This window comes from Pempheris klunzingeri, chromosome 14 (assembly GCF_042242105.1).
Source record: "Pempheris klunzingeri isolate RE-2024b chromosome 14, fPemKlu1.hap1, whole genome shotgun sequence".
In the NCBI taxonomy this organism is placed as follows: domain Eukaryota; kingdom Metazoa; phylum Chordata; class Actinopteri; order Acropomatiformes; family Pempheridae; genus Pempheris; species Pempheris klunzingeri.
The window spans coordinates 8462456-8490248 of NC_092025.1; the positions used below are offsets into that span (position 1 = coordinate 8462456).

A 27793-nucleotide genomic window follows, 5' to 3' on the forward strand; every position below is an offset into this window, starting at 1 on the left:
TGTATAATCAGGGTATATTAAAGGAAGGAACATCGCACCCTCATTGCAGCAATGAGCCATGTGTACTGTTGCTTCATGGTTGTGGAAACCAGCACACTCCTCCCACCCTCCTACATATGATATGCGCAGGCATGATATGAGGACAAACGAGGATGCACCTTGCTCTTGAAGTTGCAGTAAGTTCCATCACTGTTGGTATTTCTAACACAGGCTACCGTTATTTCTTCATTTTTGGCTGCACGCTCTTATAGTGTGGAAATACTGCCGTGAGTGGGAGGATTAAGTGATCAGTTCTCACTTGACCATCTCATTTGTAGTTCGGAGGAGTGAGATTTCATGCACCACACACAACAAAGTAAAAGGCCCAGATCACTATAGGTGTACACTGTAGGAGTCCTTTCCTCACCGAACATCACATCACTGCAGAAAGTGCACAGTCTGCATTTGAATACAGACCGTGCACACTCAACTACATGCAAGTGGAATGTCAAGTATGTGGACTTGGAGTGGTGGGATGGGAAGGGAGCTCTACACTGATCACACATTGTACCTTTGATAAAGAGAGAAAAAAACTGTGGCCTTTTTATCACGTTGCTAAGATCCCTGTAGTTTTCCTGCAGGCATTATGGTGTGTCTCTTCGGCAGAGTGTGTACTGGCAGTGCTTGTTGCTGCGGGTGAGGTGAAAAGCGGGCGATTACTCTCAGGGGTTACCAGTTACAAAACTTTTCCAAACTACTGTGCGACTGTGCCGAACCAGCGCAGGACCAGGAGGAGTATCCTGGATCCCAGAATTCCTCACAGCACCCCTGCCATGCAGATCCGATCATATTACTTAATAGTATTTGCTTATCTGCTTTGTTCTCATGAAACGGGCCTTTTCCAAGGTAGACATTCTGACTCGTTCCAGCAGGAACAGCACATTGATGGCGGCTATTCCAGTTTGCACAATGGGCCTCTTTCAAAGCAGATATTTTGACTTGTCATGGCAGCAAAAACCACCAGATGTTGGAATTCAGCCAGCTTTCACTTTATTATTTACACCTGTGACACGCCAAACCGCCCTCTGTGAGAAGGGGCTGAATCAGGGCCCTGTCCACAGCACCGAAACGGAACGCAGCCATAGTTAGTGTCATTTATTGCACCTGTGCTGTTCCTGTTATTGCTCTCTAGATAGCGGCGTCACCTCCCCGTCATAATTCAAACAAACTTTCCATTAAATTACTGTTGCGCCCTCGTCTTCGTTTGCATGTGTGTGTGTGTGTGTGTAGGGAGTGGGGGGGTTGGTGAAGCGTAAAGTGCTTTTTTTTTTTTTTTTTTTTTAACTCCTCTCTCTTTTCTGCGTGACTTCATTTCCCAGATTGCACCGCGCGCCGTGATGTTCCCAACAGCTGACAGACGGTGAAAGCCTCTGCCAGAGCTGTCGGTGGAAGAGAGTAGCCTCCCGTAGGACTGGAAATACAAGCCGAGTATCACTGGACTTTGGACCGCTTCACAGCCACGGTTTTGGCGTCGAGCGTCTTGTTTTTTTGTTTTTTTTTATAAATTAAAAAAAAAAGACATATATATCTCCACATATCTCGCTCGCATCCTGACTTTTTCCACATTGGGAAGCTGGGGACATTCGCTGTCAGCTAACTTCCACGATAGGTCGCTGCGTCGCTGGACTGCTGCATGTTTTATTCGAGCTTAACAGTTTGACTCCAGCCCTTCCAGCCGTGCCCAATGCTGAGGAATGGATAGTGTGTCTGCTAAAGGTGGGAAGATGGTCGAGAGTGATGAGCAGCCGGAGAGGGATAGCGGCGGCGGCGGCGGCGGTGGCGCAGCGATGGCCGCACTACATCAATGCGAACTCATCCAGAATATGATTGAAATCTCCATCTCCAGTTTACAGGGGCTCAGGACCAAATGCGCCGCGTCCAACGACCTCACGCAGCAAGAAATACGCACTTTGGAGGTAATGAGCTTTCCAGATATGTCTAAGCCGCGTCCTGCGATCTAGTCAAATTGCGGAGTCATGAAGCCCAAACGCTATGTCCGCCTCATATAGGCTCAATATTGGCTGCAAGCGAGGCGCCCGATCACTGTCAGTGAGCCGAGCACATTTTGTCGCCCACAATACACTACTGGGTCGATGCACCGAGGTGAAGATCCCCCCCCCTAAAAAAAAATGATATTCAGGTTTGCAGTGCACAGTGGGTTTCATTATTCCTCTGCAGGAATATCAGTGATCCATTTATTTGTGTGACCTCTTTCTCTCTTAGGTGGAAATATTAGTCAGGAGCCCCTCGGATAGTTCACAGCACCGCGCTGTGCAGCTGAATTCAGCCTGGCCTAATGGCACACATTCAATAATCTGATTCTGCTATTATTTATGTCCCCATGCTCTGTTCTCTGCACAGGATTCCGGGGCTGTACAGTAGGCATGCAAGGCAAATACAAAAAAAAAAAAAAAGAAAGGGGGGGGGTTGGGGGAGAGAGAGAAAAAAAAAAAACATGCACGACTCCTTCTCCCAGCCGTGAGCATCCAGGGTGGATGCACGCGCAGCCTTCCTGCATCTGGATGCAGATTCAGCTCAGTTGTGTTGGGATGACTTGACATTGCTTTGCGCAAGAGCCACGGCTTTGTAGGGCCTGGGCTCGTCCTGCTGTTGGAGGCAGTCATGCCTGGTAGCATGCAGGCAATCGGCAAAGGATGCACTCAGTGTTTTTCACCTTGCATGTTTGGATGAGATGCTCCTAAAAATGCAGATGCAGATTTGAAAATGCTCCTCTGGAGCAACCGCATGATAATCAATAGTTCATTTTATGTGAAGGTGGCCTCGTAATTCCTCTCATTCCTCCTCTGGGAATGTTACAGTAATGTTGATTGTAGTTCTTTTTATTTTTTTTTCCCCTCAAGGGTCAGTTTTATCTCAGGCCTGCGTGTTTCCACCCGTGGGTTGTTTACAGTCACATATTGTGTTTGTAATATCCTCAGCTGCCAGATGACTGAAGGAATCATGTCATGGAAAGCCCAGCTTCATGTTGTTAGCAACAATACAATGAGGGGACAACAGGCCCCGCTTCTGCCGAGGGGGTTGATGGGAAGACGGGTTTGGTGTGGGGTTTTAAAAGGCTGATCCAGTACATTTTGATGAGTTGGTTTCAGGGGGAAGGAGTGGTAAAGCACGAGGTTAATGCCTACGAATGTGAACTCATCCAAGGTAGGTTAATGTATCTTTCGGTAGAGGCTCCAGACACTCTAGAGTCAGTTATCATATCTCTAGAGTCTACAGATATGATAAATGGTAAATGGGTCTTCTGGCTCATGGTTTATTTAGGCCTTATACCTTGGATAAAAAGAATATACACTCCTGATTGGCTAGAGGCTATCAATTATCCATGTCTGTTTTATTTCTGTATAACTGAACACCCCGGGAACAATTGTGCCGTTGCCCCTATAAACTAATGTTCCAGAAAGCTCCAAGCATTTAGTTTCAACAGCCTGGCTGAACCGGCTTTCCACTGACCTTCAAAATGGTCAAGAATTTTTGCTGATGAAGAAAGTAGCCCTTTAAAGCAAGTTACAATGTATCTGTAATCTTGTTACTGTCAGCTTGTCGGCCTCAGCAGGCCAGATAGCAACTCACGACCGCCTGCTGAAGATCTGTTTGTGTTTGCGATGGTGGTGTCCAAACCTGCAGAAACAAAAATATACCTCCGAGCAAAGGAGAGATGACGAGGCAGTCCTGTGTTTTTTTTTTTCAGGGCGCAGCTTTTTATCCTTTTTCATAATATTAATGTCTACAAAATAATCTTGTAACTCCTTAGCTGGCTGGCTGGCTGGCAGGCATCATGGCTTGCAAGTTGGCATGCTATTGTGTGGGAACAAATTTTCACAGGATCAAGAAAAGAAGCCAAGTATTAAATGAAAAGAAAAATCTAAGTATTAACTGCATGTTAGCAGATGTCCATTTTAGCCCCCCACTGTTTTTTTTTTTAATTTTTTATCATGAGTGTGTGTGCATGAAGCCCATTTGCTGAAGGTTGGATTTTGTCTTCATTTTAATTTTCTCAAGCAACATTACAGTTTATGAAACATCAGCCTTAACATGTCCACTTATACCATGATCTGCCTGGATAGTTTGTACCAATAAATGTGAAGTGTGCTCCACATGCTTCAAGCCTTCTTCACCATGCGTACTTCGTCACTGTGTGGAACAGGACGTGATCTGGCAGAGTACTTCCTGTGGCACGCTGACTTGTAGGTGCATTGTGCACCAGCATTGTTCTATGTGACAATAGGCTCACGTGTTCCGCGTTCCTTGAACGCTATTAAAACTGCTCCTACGTCTCCTTCCTGTGGTTAGAGGCCGTTATTAGCTGGTACCCCTAAGAGTCGCAAGTGCTGGTAGTCGGTCTGGTTGCCTCAAGTTAGCTTTGCTGGTTTGTGGTTCAGTTATCCTTCCCTGTTGTACTTTGAAACTGCTCACTGACGTTCAGTTGCTGCATTGGAAACAGGTACAGTAGATACTTTCTTGTTTACAGCCCAGCTAAATCTAGTTCTAAATTAATTTGATCTATTTTCACTGATTATAAATGCGCTTTTGTCTCAATGATCAAACTGTGTCGGGCCAGCAGTGAGTTCAGAGTGCAGCTGTTCAGCCTTGCCTTACCATACATTACAGAGAATATATGTAACTCGCACGTCATGACTCTTCCGAAGTCTACAGTAAAGAGAAGATCTGACTAAAAATTTGACCAGCTTGTCTGAGCATACTCGTATGTTATGAGTAGTATCTTAGGTCACAGCTCAAGTCAAAACTTTTAGAAAATCCCCTTGAACCGATAATTTGCAGTTGGTCTCATTATGCATCAGCAGAATCCTGAAGACGGCAAAATCCTTCCTTTGTTGTAGCTGCAGGTGTTTGGTAGCATTATTTTATGTTCCCTTTTCGTTTTTCATTCATTTTGACTTTTAACATGTCTTACTGCCACTTTTTTTTTATCATTGTCTTATTTCCTCCTTGTTGTGTACCATAGATATGTGCATCTATGGTACACAACAAGGAGGAAATAAGACAATAAGCAGGGGGTGGATGAGTAGTTCCTCTTGTTTTAAACTGATTTGGAAACAGCGAATGATCAAACCAAGTAGATTCTTAGATTCTTGGAAACTACTTTCCTGTTGTTTAGACAGGGGAAGAAGTCACAGCTGTTTGAACAGAGAATTGGGTGTAAAGAAAGCAATGGAGACGACGGTCACTTCTAACGTTAAGTCACAATACAGTTACCGTCTATTGGCATTTCCATTTCTCCTTCCTTCTTTAAAAACCCCTGTAACATTTAGAAATGAGGTCAAGTCTGCCAGCTCTGTAGTTGCTGTTCTCTAGCCGTCCTTGACCTTTGAGCACCCTGCGAGGGGACGAGAGAAAAGGAAGAATTTGAATTGTCAAAACAGGGATTTTTGTGGGGGATCTTATGTATTTGACATTCAAATCCAGAGTCAAATGCTCGTCCTCATTGCAAAGAAGCCTGTTCTCAATGTCTTTCAAGTGGAGCTAGCAGAGCGTGGGGGGCCCGTCTTCATCATCACTCTTACTTCCTATGTCTTTACTGGCACAACGTTTTGAAACCACATGTCGTTTATAAGTGTGCACTTTCACTTCTTGCTTTGCCCTCCTAGAAATCCCACTTGCCTCAAATATTTAAGCAGATAAGGTCAGCAGATCGCAGACTTGGATTTAGGCTCGCTCTGTAGATCCTGGTACCAATATGATCCCAAGTTTCAGTCAGTGGAGCTGGTGCTGTATTTCAGACATGCTCAACACGTCCCTAAAACTCACCTCGGTTGTGTCTGAACCTTGACCCGCCGACAGCCCAGAAGGCCTGCCACGATCTTTGAAACTCCAGCAAGCACGCGGGCTTGCAACTCCCATTTCGGTGTCCAGGTGAACGCTCGTAAAAACCATTCACTGGCAGGAGTGGCCGGACATGACAGATGTCAGCACTACAGAAGCTTTAAGCGCCTTTTAATTCATGTGACGAATTTAAGCGAACTGTGTGAGGTCAAAGCAGTTGTCACATTCACGGCGCGAACTGGTATCGCTCCCACAGTGCACTGGAGTGCCATCAAGAGAGGCTTGAACTCACTTTATACTCTCATTGAGAGAGCTTTATTATTCCACTTGAACTGTGTGTTTTTTCTGCCTTGCCAGTGAGAGGATAATGATACTGGCCTCTCAAATGGAGCGCTAACTGGTACTTCACTGTTCACATGTTAATCCCACTCAGCCTGGTCTGTGCCGCTCATGCTGCCTCCATGTTACTTTTACTGTAGTTCTTTATGTGCTCCTGACTTATGTTTGTTTTTAAACCAGTTCCAAATCAGTCTGCATGATCCAGACACTCAGATACATCAACTCAAACCATCCTATAAGCAGCAGCACTCAAGTGTTTTGCTTATGAGTTGTTTTACATGGCCTTAAACAAGTGTCAAATGTTGCCAGCTATCGCTGTAAATCTTTACATAAAAGCAATCTACCGTCTTATCTTTTTAATCACTGCTCTCAGTAATGATCAGCAAACAGCAAAGCGTCACTCTGTTTAGTCTCCTCATGGTGTTGGAGAGAGTTTGCTGTGCGCTCGTGGTGCGAGCTGTTGTGGCTGCATCTATATTTAGACATCTTTCTTCCTACGCATTTTCAGGGTTGGTTGTTAAATAAGAAAATCAAATGACGCGCAAAGAGCCTGTGCAAGAGGGGAGAGCAGGGAGGAAAGGGGAGGGGAGAATCAAAGCCAATCCGCTGGGCTGCTTCTTATGACATGACAACTGCTGCGTTTGTGTGTGGGCGTGTGTGTGTGTGTGTGTGTCGGAGGCCTAGGAGAAGACAATAGAGAACGTTGCTCACACGAGGGTATAGAGGAAACACAACTCTAGTGACTGTAGCAACGCCGACCCTGTCTCTGTTTCCTTTTCTTGCCTGCAGTGTGCTTGGTGTAGTCAATAAGAATGGACTGCATGGTGTGGAAATCAGGATGGCTGAACAGTGTAGGCAGGCCTTAATCTATTCTTAAACTGACTCAGGATGAGTTGCCTTACATGCTGTAATTTTGAGGTCTGCTGTGCTTCTTTAGTGGCAAAGGGGGGGGGGGGATTTGCTTCAGCTCTGAATCAGAAGGAAGTTAGCGTGCCATGCCTGGTTGTAAATGGTTAAAATGTCTGTGTGTTTTAGATACATACACCCAGTTGCCAGTTTATTAGGTACATCTAACTAAAACTAATGCAACAGCCCTGCAGTGAATCCTCCCTTCATGAAGGTTCTGATGTTCAGTCCTAGTTGAGACATCTGTGTGGTGATTTGAAGGATGTGGCCTGTGGTGCTGTTGAACTGTATACAGAGAGGTGTTTCTGACAAAATAGTATAACAGTATAACGCAGTACAGTGCAACAGCACCACAGACTGCTATCCTCCGAACTGATCACACCGTTGAATCTAAAGCTCTCTGAAACGGGTTCAACCAAAAGTCTGATTTATTGAAGGGTTGTTGCATTAGACTGCATTGTTTAGCAAAGTGTACGGAACACCCTGGAGTGTATATTAGCAATATACTCAAATTGTTGTGAAAAAAGCACGATTTTTAAATGTTTTTATTTATGTGCTCATTTGCAGCTTTCATACAAGCTTTCTTATTTATTATCAGCAGTTCCATTTTTTAAAAAAAAAAGGGCACTTCTGTGTGTTTTTGATATGTAAAATTGCCCTACTGTACATTGGTCCTGCTGTCAGATACGTCACAGTGTAATGCTAAACTAGGTCAAGGTTCTCTGTGTGTGTGTGTGTGTGTGTGTGTGTGTGTGTGTGTGTGTGTGTGTGTGTGTGTGTGTAACTTGTAGGCAGGGGCATACTCTAACCTTGTACAATCTTACTACAGAGAGTTGGAGGCCAGTCTGTCACCCCACCCCCCCACCCCCAACCCCCTACACCCCCACCCCTAGTCCAGCCCAGCGTAGGGGTCAACTTGCACTGGTGGTAACAATGATGGAGGAGGGGCAGCAGGCTATTGTCTGGGACTGTCAACCATGTACGCTCAGCCCCCGCAAAGTCCATGTGACCTGGCCTCCGCATAAACAGGGCTGCCCGGCTTCATTGTATTTTTGTCTTGTTGTTATTTTCTTTTTTTATGTGAAAATGAAATTGCGCATCAGTCAACTCACCACAGTTTACTTATATGATCCCGTATAAAATGTGTCCTTGAAAACCATCAAAAAATTTGCCTTAGATTTGCATTATCTTCCAGCTCTGGTGCTACTGTGGCTGCCGTCACATTCCATGTTGACTGTGACATTGCCTGCAGCTGCTGCGTGTAAAGACAGAAGAGACTGCAGGCTACAACCAAAAAATAACAAAAGGATCCCCTTCTGTCACGTCCTCTTGTTGCTAACAGGGAATTACTAGATTTAGCCTGGACTTCTAATGTCCAATAGCTAATGTGACACACGGAGTGGAAATTCCTCAGCGCTTCTTACTCACTGAGCCTGCTCTAAAAACAAATAAACGTCTGCATTTTTAGTTTGAAAGAAATTAGCCGGCGTTCCCGTGCAAATATAATTTTCTGGGATTTTCTGTTGCTCAGTTCTCAGATAGGCCATGCTATCCTTGGCAGGTACACCAAAGTGGCTGTGTCAGCAAGAGCCTTGAGAAAACAATTGGAGCAGTGGGATCTGCTCCCCAACTCTGCTGTGTCAGGCGGGCCGCTGCTGGGACTCCTCTCCCCTCTCTGGCGGCTGACACACTGGCTGTCACTCATCTCCTCACAGCATTAGGCCGTTGCCATGGTGTTGTTTAGCTCTGCTGACAGGTGGGCTCTGACGCCATTTCTCCTCCCCCACCTCCCACCCCCCACCTCCGGGCCACACGTCAAATGCTGCCTTCTCCTCTCTGCACCAAAAATAATATGCAAGGGCCCAGTCATTATCTCCCGGTTTGTTGATTCTCCTGGCTGTGCTCCCAACACAAATACACACATTATTGATATCAGTGTGGGGATTTGGGGACTTGTGTGCGTGTGTAATCCGACCCACCTTATTTATTTACGATAATGGGTAAAGTGAACGCTCTGCGTGTGACTGGAGATAAAAATGTTGGTCATGCTTTGTAGTTACCACAGTTACTGGCCTGTGGATACACATGAATAGATTTGTGTGTTAAGATGGATTGTGTCTGAGCGCCGTGTTTCATATGTATGGGAAAATCCCACTGAAATGTTGCTGACGACTCAGAAGAGGGGTTGCTAGGTAACCTGACGTCGCAGCACTGCACTAGTGTATAGGGAGGTAAAGCAGGAGGCTAGCTCATTAGCCACGTCGAGCAAAGGCCTCACACTGCTTGCCATGCTAGTCCAGAGCTACAGAGGCATTAAATTCACACACTTGATGAGAGCGCAGTGAATAATGTGTGAGGCTCCGTGGTTCTATATTCTTCGGGTTTGTAGATGATTGCATATGAAATTTATTACACCTTCACTTTGTTCAGTCTCCCATATATTTGGTATACATACTTGTCTACTAGTATGTTTCCATGCTTATGAATTACATTTGTTTGTAGCTCAAATGTGCATAAATGAGAATGAGAAAATAAAGGTGGGAGCGAGCTGTTTATCTCTCCCTACCACCCATAGGAGCTGCTCATACTGGTTCAGCTCTAAGGTCAAATGCATGCAACTAAATGGAGGTTCAAACTCCACAGAAAGGCACACATTACATCACTGAAATGTTTGACTTTTTGTAAGCAAGTGTATTCTATGCTTTGTGTAAGTGTTGATATCCAAGGTCAGTTTTTGGGCTTTTGTTCTCTTCTGGATAGTCCTTGCTTGTATGTTTTGAAAATGGCATTTTCTTTATTAGTTTACATTCAATAATGCATGCTGTTTGTATTATTTCATAATGCTCTCAGTGCAACTGGTAATTGCAGAGCTGAAAAGCCGCAGCCAGTGTCGACACAGAGAGCATTTACCTCCTCTCCATCCTCTTTCATCCCAAGGCCACACTTTCTGAGAGTAGCGTGGCTGTATGAGTTTCTGACTGCTCGGCGAGTGGATGTGTCAGGGAGAAAGTTGAATGAGCTGAGAAAGGCACGCGCTCCTCATTGTTGCTCAGGCACTCAAGAGGTGTGTGGCAGGTCGAGAGCTAGCTGGTGTTGCATGGCTCATCTGAAGGTGCTGCCTGCTGTAATGGACTCTTACAGATAGACTGCGAGATAAGGAGACACACTATACGGCTGCGCCGCGCTGCCCGGCGCGGGCCGCTGCAAGCCAATACCATGGTGTTCATTGTTATACTTACTCACAGGACCACTGCACTTGACATTGGCTTGGAAAGCGCTGGGCTAAAGTCTGGTAGCTTTATATGTCGTTGAATATTTGAGTGCTTTGAGATGGTGACAGCTCAGGCTCATAGGGGTTTGGGATGTTCTGGTAATGCTAACTGATGCGGCCCACGTCATGAGACACTACAGCAAAGGTCTTCACCAGGGCGGCTTTAGTCATTAATGTGCTGATTAGTAGATGCAAGCATCAAGAGGAAGGCTGGAGGGAGGGAGAGGGGGGGGGGGGGGGGGGGGGGGTTACGGTGCGTCAGTAAGCTACTACCCTGAGCGACGTTCAAAAGAGCATCTCAGCAGTCAAGCTTTGTTGTTCTCCTCTGTTCATTCACTCCCCTGCTTCAGTGTGGAGACTTTGGGGTGGGATGCTCTCCGGAGAGGACGAGGAGACCAATCAGGAAGCTGATGGTTCTTCAGAGCTTTGTCCTCAACCATTGTTACCACAAGTTTGGAATTATTATTAGGATTTTTGGCTCACATAGGAATTGTCATGGTTTTATGCCACAGATATGTATATGGTTGATTGTGACAAAAGGTACAATTCTGTGCCATGTTTTCCAAGAGAGTACAGTAGCTCTGAAACGAACAGGAAAACTGACCGGTCATACGGCACTTTCTTCCATCATTATGTCACCAAGCAGCTTCCTTGTTCACACTTGTTTGCTGTACCACCACCGCAGATGCCCTGATTAGATGACCAGCTCATTGTTCCCCTGTATGATAATAGCTGTTTATATCTAATTAACTGTCTTGTGTACCGGGGGCACTGGGAAATCGTGTTAAACAGACACTGGAATGGTTACTGTAGGTACACTGAGTTCAGTGAGGGTATTTCATGCATCAGGTTAACCTTTATCACATTCAGAAAGCATCTGTTGGTGACGGATATTAGTTTGTGTCAGTCGAGGTGATGAATATAAGCTGGATTTGGCCCAAGCGAAGGTCACTTTCATAGAAGCAACAGCAGTCGGTATGTTATGTATTGCAGCAGCAGTAAAGTACACATGCTGCAGAATTTCTGTGTCATCACACTTTGTGCCATTTAGAAAAAGAAAAAAAAAAATCCATGCCAACACAGAGGTTTGACAGACACCTCCCCCCCCACCTTCAGTGAAGGCCTGCTCCTTAGCTGTAGCTCCTAGCACGCTGCCAGTCTCCCCTCTAACCCGCCCCTCCCATCTGCACTGTGTTCTCTATTGCTCCCTGCAGGTGAAGCTGATGAAATACATCTGTAAACAGCTGCAGTGCAAGCAGAAAGTGCCAGAGACAGAGAGGCCCGAGGCCCTGGACAGCTACCCACACTTACGAGACTGGCTACGCACCATCAACCTGCGACCGGAGCTCATCGAGGTAGGTCACGTTGTCTCTCTCTCTCTCTCTCTCTGTCTCTCTCTCTCTCTCTCTCTGTCTCTCTCTGGCCTGGGTGACCGTGCTTGTGTCACATTGATGTGGATTCTGTGTGTGTACTCAGTCCCTGCTCACATGAGCATGAGGAATACTTGACCACTGTCCATCAAGATGTTCCTGTAAAAGAAAAGCTCCGTCATATTTCTGATCATGATATAAGCTGCAACAAATCTGTCACAAGACTAATATGTTGGGGTTTTTTTTTTTTCACTCAGACAAGATTAACTCGTCCTTCTTTAGCGAAAAGTCTAAAAAAATCTAGTTCCCAGCCTGCTGCCATTAACATCTTTGCGCCATGTTAGTGACTCTGGATTGTGCCTTTATTCAAGAGTGCGAGGAGTTTTCTCGTCGGATTAATTTGGCTTTTGTAAAGCGGAGTATTTGTTGGCACGTGCGTTGAAAATCTATTAGGCATGTTCAATTCTTGTTTTTAATTTTTCATAGCTGCGGACTCCAAATGTGTCGCTCAGTCTATTAAAACGCAGCTTTTCTTTTAATTCATATTCCTGTGTTACAATGTTCCTCTTATATAATAACCCTCGCTACACATGAAAACAAAGGCTATGACTCCATCTGTTGCACTATTTAGATGGAAATCTTTATAAGAGAATTAGTTGAAGCTTATCAGTCCAGCACACAAGTTTACCAGCTGTACCTCTGCCACTTATGGTCCTCTAGTCACTGGCATAAAATGAATGCTCCTAAATATAACCCAGTGGATACTGGGTTATATTTTTGAGACCGATACTAATATTGATGTTTGGGAGCTTTTGAAAATCTGATTATATGGAACTTAAACTTAAAAACAACAATCTGTTTCATAAATTGTTGTCAAGGCACAATCATCCTGTGTAAAAGAAAAAGAAAAAACGTATCTCTGATCTCTGGTGAACAAACAACTCAAAAGAGATTCTGCTTCTGAGTGACCTCAAACTGGAAACAGTGACCGCTCAGATAAGAGTCACTCTGTGAAAATCTTGTGATTAATGACACCAAAACCAGCATTAAAGCGCATCATGGTGGCAGCGGTGTCCTTTTGTAAGAGACAAACTTCAGACTGAGAGCCTGAGTTCAGTGATATGTTTAACATGCGTTGGTACACATTCACTGTGTGATGCATCAATATGATTAGAATTAGACACATATTAAGAAAATCAAACATCCCTCCCCCTCATATGCAAGTAAAGAGAAGCCACTTTTAACCAGGAAGAAACTGCTCCCATTTTGAGCACTTCTCTTATTGCTGTGGTTTTTATCTATGTTGCTCCGCCTTATAAGAGAACAGCCAGTATGAGATCCACTCTCACTCAGTTATTGTTGCTTTGCACTAAATATGCTCGTGCCTTTGCACAAGGAAACTACAGTGTTAGTAGTTAAGGTGCCCCACTTCTCCTCACGCCAGCACCGGAAAACTAGCCGCCTATGCACACCTGAGAAAAACACCCAAAATGCATTCGTTTCTTTATTTCGCAGGTTCACTGCAAATTCCACCACATGATTTGTTTATCATATTTTGACGTCATTTCCTCTCCGTCCACCGGCTCCCTTTCCTGTGTGGCTGTAAACTGTTTTAATCCCTCTCAGCTACTGTGTTTTTATTATTCATGTCTGTTTGTCTTTGTTTGGTGACCTAAATGTAACCTGCTTATTTTGAATGTCTCTGCACTTGTTATTCTTTAATATGTTCCAAGTTTGTGCATGCTCTGTGTTTTTTGTTTTACCGCCTCTTGCCGCATCTGGTTATTTGTCTTCTGTTCAAGGTTTAGTCACATAAGTCGTGCTGGGTGCTCTGTTTGCTTTTCAGTTTAAACCTCGCCACTTTCCCTTTTTAAAGAATGTGTGCTCATGTGTATGTCTTGTATACCGGCCGGGATTTCCCAAAAACACGTCGAGCCGTCATTGCATGTTGATGACCCATTTAGATCAAACATTATTAGGCTGAGATTTCTACACTTCATCTCCTCACTCTGCACTATGAGAGCTGGATTATGTAATGGATGGTCCAAAAGCATTACAATGATTGCATGTAGCATGCATTTATGTGTTTTCTTACCTGGAATCCAACCTCTCTGCTCCCGTGCTGGCACTGACCGTGAGGTATTGCATAATGTTGCACAAGCATGTGGACGCCATGTTGGCAAGCTTCTTAGATGATCATGTGTGTCTTTCTGTGAACTAATTAATTTTGTCTGTGGCTCCACTAAGCAGCCTTATCTTGATTAACCCAGGGCTCACTACAAGGAAAAGGTTGCCAAAGCGTTTTGTGCCAGGCCCACGTGAGACTAGAAACCTCCCTGAAATGTAAAGCAACTGTAAAACTCTGATAAAATATACATTTAAAGCCCATTTTTAGAGTTTGGATGAATATAATGACAATGAGAGGTGCATTTCATACTCTGAGAATTAAAAAAAAAAAAACCCGTAATGGGCCCGCATTTGCTAAAACCCAATTTACTCAACATGTTGATTCATCAACAATGTGCCGTTAATTGCTTCGCACAGTTATACGGCCATTCTGACCAGTAATACTGCATCAAGGAGACCACAGTGGAGCAATCGTGTATGCAAGCTATGCTGTTCATGATGCTAAAATAGTAATGTTATTATGAGGGAGTAGGTGGGAGGGGAGCGGAGGGCCCACAGCCACTTCTGAATATCATATCACTCACCCTTGCTTGTGTGTGTGTGTGTGTGTGTGTGCACGCGCTTCCTTTTGCTTACAGTGTACACATGAGTGTGGGAGGTTGCTCTAGTTTTCTGATCGGTGTTTGCCCTCTCAGAGCAATGGTTTAACCTGACTGATAAGCGATTGCGTACTTCCCATGTCAAAAAAAAAAAAAAACATCCTAAACTCACTGGACAGTCTCCCATTTCCTTCTGCTGGCCGTGAAGTGTTTTGATACTGTCGTTTTGCCTGGCGTCTCAGTAACTGAACATGAAAGCAACAGTAAATAGCTCAGGCTTGCAGGTCTGAATTCATACAGCTCCACTTTCCCTTCAGAATCCTGTCTGTGTGTTGTCTGTCCCCAGATATTCTTTTCTATGGAAGTAACATGTACAGCATATTGGCAAGCGATCTGCTTTCAGGGAAGCTTGATCTGACGATTATTTACGTAAATGCTGATCAAGCAATCTAAGGTCAAGGGTACAATTTAGCTGTAAATTCACTTTGCTCCTGTGGCACTCGGGCATAATGTCATAATCAAATTTCACTACTAAAAATGTACTACATTTTATCAGTACAGATGGTAAACTCGCTGAACAGAGGATCGCAGGAACAATCACACTGTTTCTGAAGCTGTTGTACATGTAATTTTCCTCCATGACTTTATTGTGTCTGTTGCTTAAAAAGGGCCAAGGCTTGTTTTGTTAATCTAATCTCATTGTTGTTTTGAGCTACCTGCTAGTTTCAAAATACCATCCTGTTACCCTGTTTTTTCTGTCTGAGTCTCTTGTCTTGTCAGGGTGTTATTTTCCTTCACCTCTGCACAGTGATCGCTCTCTCCAAGACTGCACTCGATTTAATCCGTCGCATGGACGTGTTAAGTGAATCTGAATCTGAACACTGACTCTCAAATAGTAGAATATAAAAGTAATGAGTGGACACGAAATTAAATCATAGCTCGGGCTTGACCTTAAGAAGCCTCTGCCTTGACTCGGAGTAGACACAAGCTACTGTGTTTGGTTGTGAACTTGCTTGGTGGCCCTGACCACGGCAAATATTGGGCACACGTCCTGTCTCAAGTTTTTACCACTATCTGCCGATGGAGACCTAAAACCGTGTCTGTAGTGCTGCGTAATCTGCACTCATCTCCCAGATAAGTGGAAGAAGTGGTACATGAAATGCCCCAAACAAACAGGATTACACTTATTTCCAGGAACAGCGCAAGTCGGAGGTTATATGACCTATTTAGTGCCTTACCATGCTGCCCCTTTTAATGCTGTATTTCAGCCTACTACAGGCCATGGTGTTGACACCACTGTAGAGCTACAAGACACACAACAGAGGTTTTTATTTGTTTATTTATTATTTGGATGAGTAATGAATTCTTTGCTTTTTCCTATTGAGTGGTGTTAAGTTTTACGTACAGTCCTCACTCTCTCCTTTCCTTTGGGTTGCTCCTCTGCAGGCAGTAGAAGCAAAGTTGTCCCTGGATGCCTTACTGCAGATGACTGGTGCTCAGGTGAGGGATACAATGCGAAGACTAGGGTCCAGTTCAGAAGAATGTGCCAGGCTCAGCGCTGCCCTCTCCTGTCTGAAGAGTGCTACTGAATCAGGTATGTTTACTCCATGGGAGCCTCTGTCATCAAATGCATTGTGTTGTATTCTTGGGTTTTTCTACTGTTGGTGTTTTTCTGTGATGTCCAGGAGGTGAACTGAGGGAGGACAGCAGTCCGTGGCTGTCTGAGCCCACAAGGAGGGACAGCGGCTCTCTGCTGACCGCAGACCAGCTAACCAGCCTAGGAACTCCGCTCCGTGCTCACAGTCCCTCACCTCTCGCCCGCCCATCCACCATCCAGTCCACCCCATCCACCCCCTGCGCCACCTTCCCTCACCCCCGCTCAGGCTCGGTGTCAGGCTTGCCCGAGCCCCTGGCGTCGCACCTCCACAGTGAAAGCCCTCTCACAGATCCATTCCCGATGTCCTTGGCTCGCGCAGCTCGGCTCCACGGGCACACGTCCACCCCACCCATAACTCCACCCTCAAAGAGGCGTCACCGACTGAAGCCTCCCTGCACACCTCCACCTCCGTCCCGCAAAGTGCTGCAGCTGCTTCCCAACATCACCCTGACGCGCAGCAAAAGCCACGAGTCCCAGCTGGGGAACCGCATCGAGGACCCACCCACCAACAAGTAGGTGCTCAGAAGCTGCTTGGACGAACGTACTGCTACAGCATTCGTCTTGTCAAGAGTCTTTTTTCACAAGTAGGCCAGATTAGAACTGAAGCGGAATCCTCAGATCACACTGTAATTGTAACAGATTCCTACTGCCGGCTGTGTACGCACAGGTTTACAGGCAGTGGGGAGTGTCTTTTAGTCCTTTAACGATATTATGCAGGTATTATCACAGCTCAATTCTGAGGTTTTATTTGCTGTTTATTCCTTGATTCATTTCCTCTTTTGCTAATGACAGGTATGATAAATCCAGTACTATACATTTCCAATCGAAGGATCTGAAAAAATAGGCAGGATTTCTTTAGTTGAGTCTACAGCAGTTCTGCTATTCCATTAGTAGATGGAGTATGATGAAATTAACTTGAGTCATTAATTGATAAACCCAAAAGGAATTGATGACAGGGATTAATAATTATCATCAACAAGAAATTGTCATCAACAAAACTGGCAAACATTACCTAGTTACGATTTCTCAAGTGGGAAGATTTATTTTCCGTTTCATACCATTATCAATCGAATAAATGCTTTTGATTAACAAATTGTATCCACTGTAAGGCTCAGAGGTAAATATTCACATACTCAAGGCCAAAATGTCCTTGAGCATCGGAAAATTATACAGTTAACTGGAAACTGTTCACACACAGTGGAGAAATGAAGGGAGCAGGTTTTGGCTGTAGTGGATGCTGGAGCCTACTTGAACAACGGTGTCCAGTCTGTCGTTCTCACCTCAGCCTTACTGTGTTCAGACAGAAGCAGAGCTTTCCTTAGATACACTCCCATTCTCTCTCTCTCTCTCTCTCTCTCTCTCCCTCTCTCCCCCTCTCTCTCTCTCTCACATCCTTTCACATCCTGCCTGTTGCTCCTTTGCTCTGACCGTACGAGTGGAGCTAATCCCCATACAGATTCCCAGAGATTATGACTCATGTCATAACAGGAAGTATTTCCTAGGACTAATGCTCAGAGGTGGCAAGACACACACAATCTCTCCCCCTCTCTCCCTCGTTCCCCCTCTCTCCCCCTCTATTGTGATTGGATGCACATACGCAAACAAACCACATGTTTATCCATAATATCCTGTCTGTTTATGGAAAGCTTTACTGGGGGGGGAAAAAAAAATTGGCAGAGATAAATACGGCTGACATAGATTAAATGCCTCTAATGCTCACCCAGACGATCCTGCTAGTTTGTCCTGGCTGTGTACATACTATGGAGCATATTACCACAGCAAACTGAAAGCAGGTCACAGGTTTGATAGCTGATAGAACGGAATTAAAAATGAAATGAAAAAGCTTGATTATTGTTCTAACTATGATTGCTCACGTGCATGTGTGCGTGTAAAGCACAGAACTGGCACTGCTAGGTGCCTCGGTCCTCGTGACATCAGTCTGGGTGTTAAGGATGTCACCCTGTCTACACCGTGCCAATGCTATTTAGGTGCTCCAACGCGCTTCCCTCTAGCCCTTACATAACCCGCCTCATACAGTATGGTGCTCGAGCGACTGTGGACCTGCCGTTGTATCCAGTCTAGTTTTTTTTTTTTTGTTGCTGTCCCTCTCTGCAGGTGTGTTAAAAAGAATAAGTTGCTCCTGAATATGCAAGTCAACGGGAATGGATGTGAGGACTCGCCTTCCCGTTACCCCGTCATGCCTGCTCGCACGCCTGGAGCCACCCCGGCTCCCACCACAGCACCTTACACCCTGCCTGGCACACCCACCCTAATGGAAGAGCACAGCACCATTAAGAGTGAGTCACGCATGTGTATACATTTTTGTTTTGCTAGTTTGGTGAATTTGGATTATTGACATTTCAGTGGTTTTTAGATTAGAATGCTTGTCTGGTGTGACCTGTGTTACCTCCTATATATTATATAAGCAGAGCTGGTTCTGAAAAATCCCCATTCCTTATCTTTATTCAGTATGTGTTCATGTGCAAGTGTGTGTGTCTGTGCTTGGGCTGGAGTCTTTAATAATAACAATCTAAATAGTTAAATGCTTAGTTTTTCATGTAATTAACCACTGGGGTCACAACATACCAGTCTTTCTCATCATAACTAAAACTCTCCTCAATCTCTCTCCCCACCTTTCTGCCCTTCTATCTCTTTCTCCCCGGCTAGATAATGTAGCAGTGCACCGCAGCTCCCCACAAGCAGTGAGGAGGGACATAGGCCTAGCAGTCACACACAGGTAGACCTGAAAATATATTCTATCCCAGGCTTGTATCATAATAAAGCATTCAATTATTAACCGTATTCTTATATTGTATTATATTATAATCAATAACTCAGCAGTAACAGTTAACAGCATTTCTTGCGTTAATTTAGGTTTTCAACCAAGTCCTGGCTGTCCCAGACATGTCAGGTGTGCCAGAAGAACATGATGTTCGGGGTTAAGTGCAAACACTGTCGGTGAGTTGAGTGCTTTCTATGTAAAGGGTAACCCACTTAATTTTAAGTATTTTTTGTCATTGATTGATTGAGTGAGAGTAGAATACTAGCACATTGGTACACAGAATGAGGAAAGACTAAGACTAAGCCGTGTCAGGATTCATTCCTTGGCTGTGAGAAGGGTGAAGCTGGACTTGAGTGCTCCGGGCGCCACTTACCGATCACTCCTGGGTCTCTTATACGCTGCCTACTTTCTGTGCAGGTTAAAATGCCACAACAAATGCACAAAGGAAGCCCCATCCTGCAGAATCTCCTTTCTACCAAGTAAGCTTTGTTTTACTCTCAAACTGCAGTTGACTGACACAATGTATTGTGCCATACGCATCGTGACTTTTCCCATTTCTTTTCCAGTCGCCAAAATTCGAAGAACTGAGTCTGTTCCGTCTGATATAAACAACCCGGTAGATAGGCCGGCAGAAGCACCGCAATTTGGCACACTACCAAAGGCCATTACAAAGAAGGTAAAAAAGGTTTAGGAGCTCTGCGTTACAGCACACAGTATCACTGTGTGTAGCATTTAAACACACTACTGAATCATTGTGAAATAACAATGTGAAATCTAAACTATGTAAATCAATGAAGCCATAAAATGCCAGACTACAGTTTTGACTGTTTGCTTGTATGAAAATTCGCTATAATCCCCCACTGGCTCCTGCTGCACAGATGACCTCTCCCTGGTCTAAATCTATGAGAAAAGACAAATAATTCTGCAAGTGATTTTAGCATCAGCTTTTCAGTCTTTTCATCATCTACCCTTTTGAAGCACTGCAGAGATTAGTGATGCTCTCCCCTTTTATGCCACCACACAATCCTTATTTCTTTCATAACGCGCTCCATCAATTCTACAATCTAGAATGACAGTAAAAGAAAAGAGTACGAGCTGTCACAACTGTCCAAATCCATGATTTGATTTGACTTTTGATTTTTATGGTCACGATTTGATCGATTTTTCAGTTTAAACAGGTTTTTTTTGTTTTTTTTTTTACAGCACTGACAGCACGTTTTATGCAGCTGCCATTTACATTCTCACATTCTTCTCTAAAAGGATCGGCTACAAGGTGTCAAGTGTGACCATACTAACATGAAATAACAATAACTTATTACAGTGTCTATTTGGGGCGAAAATGTTATGCACAAAAACAAAAAGAAGAGCCACTAGATGGCAGAAGGGTACAGCATTTGGCTCGAGTTTCCTCACCTGCAAAAGTCCTCCAGGTCCTGGTGGCTTTTTGCACTTTTTGCACGTGTAGGAATTTCCAATTCTGTTGCTTCTGTCCTCTGGACTCTGGCAGCGGCCATGGTGTCTGGAGAAGTGCAGCTGCAGGCTATCAGGAAGCTAGGCTGTGTTGTGTTTTTTTTTTTTTTCTTCTTCAGACGTGCCCAACTAGGCGGGATGGAGAGAAAAAAAGTGCTTGGAGATTTAAGATTGTAATCATGGCCGCCCCCCCCCCTTCATGCAGAAGTCTTCTTAAACATATATACATATATGATATAATATCACTATCTGTCAACACTGAGTGTCATTTGCATCCCTCCCTGCCCCACCAGGACCATCCTCCAGTGCTGAACCAGCTGGACTCCAGCAGCAATCCGTCCTCCACCACCTCGTCCACGCCTTCCTCCCCAGCACCCTTCCAGCAGAGCAACCCCCCCAGCGCCACGCCACCACCCAACCCCTCACCCAAAGGCCCTCGGGACAGCCGCTTCAACTTTCCAGGTAAGCCTCCTAATGCCACACACTGTAGCCTGACACTACAAACACAGATAGACACACATATGTACGTGCTGATGATACCACTGATGATACCACTGTACTCTTAATTCCTCCTTATGACACAGTCTTCCCTGACCTCTAGTATGAGCCACAAACACCCTTCTCTTCCCTTTTCTCTCCATAGACCAGATTAACACTGAAGAATAGCTGTGCTTTTACAAGATCTGTTAATTCAAAGCTTCTCTAACCAAAGGTCTCTCTCTCCCTGCCGTGCCTGTCGGTCTTTCCCTCTCTTTTTTTTTTTTTTTTGCAAAAGCTGCCTGTTACTTTCAGCATAGACAGCAGTTTATCTTCCCTGGTGAGTTGACAGTACCAAAGCCTCATGCCGCATTGTTATTCTCCCATCGTTCCACCCTCCAAACCTCAGATTCCCTGCAGCTCTCTCTGTCCTCTGCATGTTTGCTTGTAGGGTTGTAGCAGTGACTGTAGCTCTCTCTCACTGTGTGCCACCACTGGGTTTGCATGTTCACAGTTAACAGACTTTTGACACCATCTGCTGGTGACATTGGGGAATTGCATGAGCAGTCATGTTCTGTATGCAGTGGGTCGTGATGCTTCCCTAAAGGAAAAGTGGGTAAACGGAAAAGGGATAGGTTTGTTTTTCTCCTTTTTACTCCATCCTAAACCAGTTTTTAATCTCTACAGATGTCTCCAGTCCTGCTCATTTGCACCCCGATGTCCTCCAAGACACTGTGTAAGACACTTAAATTTAAAAAAATCAACACACAATTAATTATTCATTTTTCTTGGATTTCCCCCCCCTCTAATATAATTTCTTTGTATCCCAGCAGTGAGATAGAGCAATCATCAGATGACATACACGCCGAGCTGGTTGAAGATGAAGATGAAGAGGTAATGTTGCAGGTTTCAGGTTTGACTTTACATATTATGAGGTTGTTCAGAGCCATATTTCCGAAATGCATCAAATTCTGTTCAATTTTTGTCCGTCGAAGGCGACACAAGAAAGACAAAAGATAAAACGAGTCGACTGACTGAAAGATTGAGATATCGTTATGGAGCTCACTGAGTAATAATGAACGTTGTGGCACAAGACGAGTTTTGAAAATCAGCTGTCGAAGCACACACAGGTCAGCTAATTTCTTCCAAGCTATTTCGGACGCAGAGCAGTTAAAAAGGCAGTAGATCTGTTTAATTAATTCAGGTCCTTCAGGTAATTTTTTTTTTTTTAGTGACTGTTGTAATATAATGATTGCAATTTTTTCACGTCATTAAGACGCCCAGACTGCAGGGCTGTTTAGGAATTAACCAAAAACAATAGCTCCTCTGACATTTCTTTACTAGAACCAGGTTGACCTGTTTGGCTGTGATGTTATTGATTTAACCAGGAGAGTCTTGCTGACATGAAAATATTACTATTTCATAAGTGAGGCAGCAACACAAAGCTGAGAATGAAGGAAAAAACAGTATGTTGTAAGTCAATGCAAGCTCACGTTTACTGAATAGCACAGTTTCCAATCAACATATCATCCATAAGACTAAATATTTAGGCTTAATGTAGCAGAAACTTGGATTTTTTTCTTTTCTTACGTGCACATGCTTTAACCTGCCGTATTTCTTGGTAGACTTCATGCTTTCTCATTCTTATGCACAGTAGATTAAGAAAGCGATTGCCACACTCTTGCAGGAAGGGGAGGAGGAAATTGAGGTCGAAGATGAAGACCCCGACGCGGAGGAGGAGAACGAGGACGACGAGGAGGAGAACGAGGACGACGAGGATGACGAGGACGACGGGGAGGACATCCGGATGCGCGTCGGCTCAGACGGCGAGTGCGACGAGCTGGACGATCTGCCCAGCTCTCGGGGAAACCAGTGGAAGGGCCCCATCTCCCGTAAGGCGAGCCAGACCAGCGTCTACCTGCAGGAGTGGGACATCCCTTTTGAGCAGCTGGACCTCGGAGAACTCATAGGAAAGGTGAGGCGTCCGAGCTAGGCGTTCGCAAGTATGCGCATCGTATTCCAAAAAAGCCACTTTTAGCTGAAGTTGTCCGTTCACACAGGGCCGCTGGGGCAAAGTGCACAAGGGGCGGTGGCATGGCGAGGTAGCTATCCGACTTCTAGAGATCGACGGGAACAATCAGGACCATCTGAAGCTCTTCAAAAAGGAGGTGATGAACTACAGACAGACCCGGCACGAGAATGTGGTCCTCTTCATGGGGGCCTGCATGGCTCCACCCCACCTAGCCATCATCACCAGGTGAGGGCATAAACATCAAACACACCTTGAAAACCATTTTAACCCAAATCTGTGTTTTCACCTTCAATTGAATCTTTTCTTCTCTGTCCCCACAGTTTCTGCAAAGGGAGGACACTGTATTCAGTTGTTAGAGACTCTAAAAACACTTTGGACATTAATAAGACAAGACAAATTGCTCAGGAGATTGTAAAGGTATGTTTTTCTTTTCTATCTATTCAAATATCTCGTGAGTGCATTTTTTTTTTTATTATTCCAGACTGTGATTTAAGCTCTTAGACGTGGTGTTAAAGCCACATTTCATGTCCACAAACTGACGTTTCCACCCATGAAGTTACATGCCAAGAAACAACTAGAATAAACAGGAAATCTGTATTAAAACAAAGCCAAAGATATTAAATGTGATAGTTTGTTTATTAGATATTTCTCTTCCCAGAGAATGCTGCCGGTGCAGCCCAGTTTTTTATGTGCATGGGGATTGTATGAAAAGCCAGTGCCACAGCAAAAAAGGCAAACACTGTTTGGACTAAACCCTCGTATAAACATGCACTTTTAGTCGAAAATGTGAATAGGAGCTGCCTAAACATACAGATTCCCGTCTGATTCAGTATGACAGCACTTTATGAAACGCCCCCCGTTTGTTCTCCGATACAGGGAATGGGCTACCTGCACGCTAAAGGCATCGTTCACAAAGACTTGAAGTCGAAGAACGTTTTTCATGATACCAATAAAGTGGTGATCACAGACTTCGGGCTGTTTGGGATCTCTGGAGTTGTTCAGGAGGGGAGGTAAGAAACACCACTCAAGAGGCCTTAAAAACACAACCTCAGCGCAAGTGCTGTTCACATTACCCTGTTATTACCTGGGGAGGTCCAGCGGTTTGTAATAATCGCTGAGGCCCACAGTGGCTCCAGTCCTGCAGGCATCTACTTCGTCAGCCAGTATTTTGTGCAAAGACTGAAGTCTCCTGGTTCTAATGTCTGAATAATTTCCAGCTCGCTCTTGTTCTTAGAATCCATTGTGAACACACAGCTTGCTAATTTTTTATACTTCCTTTATGGATGGCTTGATAAATAGCCTTGCTGTTTTGTACACAGGAGTTGATGCATCTTTCTACTTTTTTTAATACATTTACTACGTTTTTTTTTTTCCCAGGCGTGAAAACAAACTTAAACTTCCCCACGGGTGGATTTGTTATCTCGCACCAGAGATCGTGCGCAGGATGAGCCCAGGTAACAACGAGGACCGCCTCCCTTTTTCCACTGCAGCAGACGTGTACGCGTTCGGGTAAGTTCTGCACATTCACACAACTCAGATAATTTAGTTTAAGCTTTGGAGACCTACTGCTCTGTCACGCCTGTCTCTGATTGAAAAGAGCTTACTTTACAAAGAGAGTTCACCATTTTCCATTTTATTTTTGTTATCCTTTAGCACAATTTGGTATGAGCTTCAAGCAAGAGACTGGCCAATCACCAACCAGCCTGTAGAAGCTACCATCTGGCAGGTGGGGAGCGGAGAGGGCATAAAGAAGGTCTTGGCGGAGATCAGCCTCGGCAAGGAGGTCACTGTGAGTTGGAACAGAAGCACAAGCGTGTCAGTCATTCAGAAAAGTGCACTTTTCTTTTGCTTTCTTATAAGAGAGGTAGAGAGATATCGAGCCATTGCAAAACTTTTTTAGATCGATCATCATTCATAGTCGACAGTCCAGCGACTGCACGGCTCAGTGCTCTGCCAGGTGCACTGACTCAAAGTGGTTTGTCGTCTCAGGAGATCCTCTCTGCCTGCTGGGCGTACGACCTGAGAGAGAGGCCGACCTTCACCCAGCTGGCCGACATGCTGGAGAAGCTGCCCAAACTCAACCGTAGGCTGTCCCACCCCGGACACTTCTGGAAGTCTGCAGAGTAGGTATCCAGAAACCAAGGACTATGTGAAGACACTGGACATCTGGAAAAAAAAAAAAAAAAATCTTAGTTGTTATGCACCTTCTGGTTTCTTGTGGTACAAGTCAGTGATGATCCGTCAGTCACTGACTGAAAAAAGATGAGTTTTTCAGCCTTGCTTGGGGTTACATAGTCTTATTTCTAGATAAGATTCATAAATGGATATTTGTTTGATACATCTTGAAATACGTTAAATAGGTTTGTATTGTAATTATTTCTTCATTGCTGTTCGTCATCATACATGACCCAAATGCCCACTCTGTCACTGCAACAAAAAAAAAAAGGCACAGCTCCTCTCAGCGCTGCTTTTCCTCGCTCTCAAATGAAATGTGAACTTTGTGGATTATATATGTAGACGTGAATTGTAAGGTTTAATTTAGCAATTGTCCCACAAAGCTCTTGATGCGCGTTTCAAGATGGAAGTGGCACACAAAAGTATCACAGGGCTTGTATATTATACATACAGAATCCTGTAATGTCGCGGACAGCATCAGACTGTAAATGAGAGGACGAGTAAAAAAGAAAAAAAAAAAAAAAACACATCCACACAGAAATGAATACAAATACAATTTACAACTTTAGACCTGTCCTCAGGCATGTTTTGACAACAGTAATCTTGTGAGAAACAGCAGGGGGAAGAGGTTAACTGAGTGCTCACTCGGTTAAATCATCTCTTTCTGCCATCATCTAGGTATAAATATTGGCCAGTTTGTGAGTTGGAACAAATTAAAAGAAAAAGAAAAAATAGAGTCTTGGACCAAAAAAGTCACGATCAGGAATCTGAATCAAAGAAATCAGAGCTTTTCTTTTCTAGTCCTTATCTCACGTGTCGTCATCTCCATCGGTATCTGCTAATAACCTACATTTCTGCACCGGAACGGATTTCATCTTCTGTTTGCCCAGACCAGCTTTTCCCCTCCCTGCTGCCACACGCCATCCACACATTTAATTCCATGTCTTCGTAACAACTTCACCGTCACACCATGTTTCCACTGTTTTTTTTTGCTTCTTATTTATTATGATTTGCATTTTCACAAACTTCCATTGTGTAATGCTGCTGCATTATAAGCCAGTTTTAAATGTTCAGCTGGGTAGTGGGAGAGGTGCAAACACGTTTTCTTTAAAAGAAAACAACACAAAATGACTTAAAGAGATCTGCTTGGTCCCAAAATGCTAAAAAAAAAAAAACGAATCTTGAAATAATTTGTTGATTGAACTCGCACAGCCTGACTTGTTCTCATGTAGTTAAACTAATCTACACTACTCACAAAAAGTTAGATATATTCGACTTTCAGGTGAAATATATGGAAAATGTAAAAAGTGAATGCTACAGTGATATTATATCATGAAAGTAGGGCATTTAAGTAGAAGCATGCACTGGTAGTTTCTTCATCTTAAACAATTTATTTGTAGAAAATCTAACAACAGTGGTGGGTATACCACAACAAAAAATTTTCGGTGTCTCAATAAATTGGGATGTGGCCAAAGGACGTCCACTCCTCTCCTTTCTGTGACTCTTCCAGTCTCTGTATCACTGTTCCAACCTCCTGATGACACTCTGTGACCCTCTAAGCTCAGTGAACACCTCCGTCTGAGGACTTCCTGTTTGAAGCCTCCAGTGTTGAGGTGCTGCTGATCAACTGTTAGGTGTCGTCTTGGTCTCATGATGTCAGAATGTGAACAGCATGATGAGGAGGACTGTTTAAATACCAATTCTAACTGAAGCAGGAAATGTATTGGTGGATTCATGGATCAAACCTGTTGTGAATGTTGCTGTTAAGCTTCTTGTTAGAGAACAGCAACAGCAAAAAGTACTGAAACACTGAACAGTTGGACATGTGCATTCAAAAGTTTAGAGAAGGTCACATTAAGTTCACCTAGAAAGGTTAGAATGCATTTTAGGTTCATCCTGAAACTTCACCTGAAAGCTGAATATCCCTAACTTTTAGTGAGCAGTGTATGTGTTTGTAATATCCTGCTGCTTTTCCAATTAAGCTTTCTTCACCGTAAACCTGTTGCACTAACCGTCTAACGTTTGTGTTTTCCCTTGCTCTCTTCTTCTTCTCTTTTCTTTTTCTCCTTTCTAATCTAGGTTGTAGCAGTCACTCTGAAACATAAGCAATGCAAAACAAAGCCTGGGTCTGCCTTGCATGCTCCTGTATCCTTAACTCTTACAGGATTGATCAAAGCATTGCCTCTGCCTGAAACAGACACTGCTTCCACTAATCCACAGTCTGATCTTCCATGTCTAACCGTTGCGTTTCCTTGTTGGGAAGAGAGGATCGGTGGAGTGAGGTGCGGCGGGGAGGGAGGGAGGGAGGGGGGGAGGACGCAGCCGTCATGCTTTCCCTCCTTTCGTCTAATATCTCTTTGCCTTCCTGTGGGTTTTCTTCTGTAACGTTCGGGACTCTGAGGCTTGTGAATAACTGGCTTGTGGTGTCTGTGCTGAGACTGGCTGGTGTGCTGTGGTCCGTGCCTGCTGACGGCTGCCCTGTCCTCGGCCTGCCCACCTTCTCTTGCTGCTGTGATGTGGTTGTTGCCGGGGACTTGACCATGTGGCTCTTTTTTTTTTCTTTTCTCTCCGAAACACACACACACACACACACACACACACACAAGCAAACACACTGCTGGATATAAAATGGACCCTTCTACCAAATGGACCACTTCATTTATCTATGTTTTCCCTGAGGGGTTGACACGCGTTTGACAGGGCTGCTTGAGTGATGCTCTCAAACAACTGCCTCTCTGCTCCTCTCC

The 27793-nt window shown here is 44.3% G+C and overlaps 1 protein-coding gene across 4 annotated transcripts; it reads left to right on the forward strand.

The window, feature by feature from the left end:
* The first annotated feature begins 1474 nt into the window (after nucleotides 1-1474).
* Nucleotides 1475-27300, forward strand: ksr1a (kinase suppressor of ras 1a). 4 transcript variants are annotated; one of them, XM_070843283.1, is made up of 20 exons: nucleotides 1477-1955; nucleotides 11572-11712; nucleotides 15900-16047; nucleotides 16139-16622; nucleotides 18226-18407; nucleotides 18778-18847; nucleotides 18985-19068; nucleotides 19310-19371; nucleotides 19459-19568; nucleotides 20656-20824; nucleotides 21527-21575; nucleotides 21670-21733; nucleotides 22527-22814; nucleotides 22900-23096; nucleotides 23192-23288; nucleotides 23748-23881; nucleotides 24249-24380; nucleotides 24525-24660; nucleotides 24861-24994; nucleotides 27126-27300. In XM_070843283.1, exons 1-20 carry the CDS (start codon nucleotides 1734-1736, stop codon nucleotides 27130-27132), a joined length of 2910 nt encoding a protein of 969 aa, XP_070699384.1. In that variant the 5' UTR covers nucleotides 1477-1733; the 3' UTR covers nucleotides 27133-27300. The 4 variants fall into 4 exon arrangements, with proteins under 4 accessions (XP_070699383.1, XP_070699382.1, XP_070699384.1 ...); XM_070843282.1 differs by having other exon boundaries at nucleotides 1475-1955; nucleotides 19310-19568; nucleotides 21673-21733; XM_070843281.1 differs by having other exon boundaries at nucleotides 1476-1955; nucleotides 19310-19568.
* Nucleotides 27301-27793: the final 493 nt, after the last annotated feature.

Bases quoted from the DNA above. Each gene is read 5' to 3' on its own strand.
- ksr1a (XM_070843281.1), top strand. From the start codon at position 1,734: ATGGATAGTGTGTCTGCTAAAGGTGGGAAGATGGTCGAGAGTGATGAG. The intron at 1,956-11,571 runs GTAATGAGCTTT...TGCTCCCTGCAG, and splicing joins AAGAAATACGCACTTTGGAG to GTGAAGCTGATGAAATACAT. The intron at 22,815-22,899 runs GTGAGGCGTCCG...CCGTTCACACAG, and splicing joins TCGGAGAACTCATAGGAAAG to GGCCGCTGGGGCAAAGTGCA.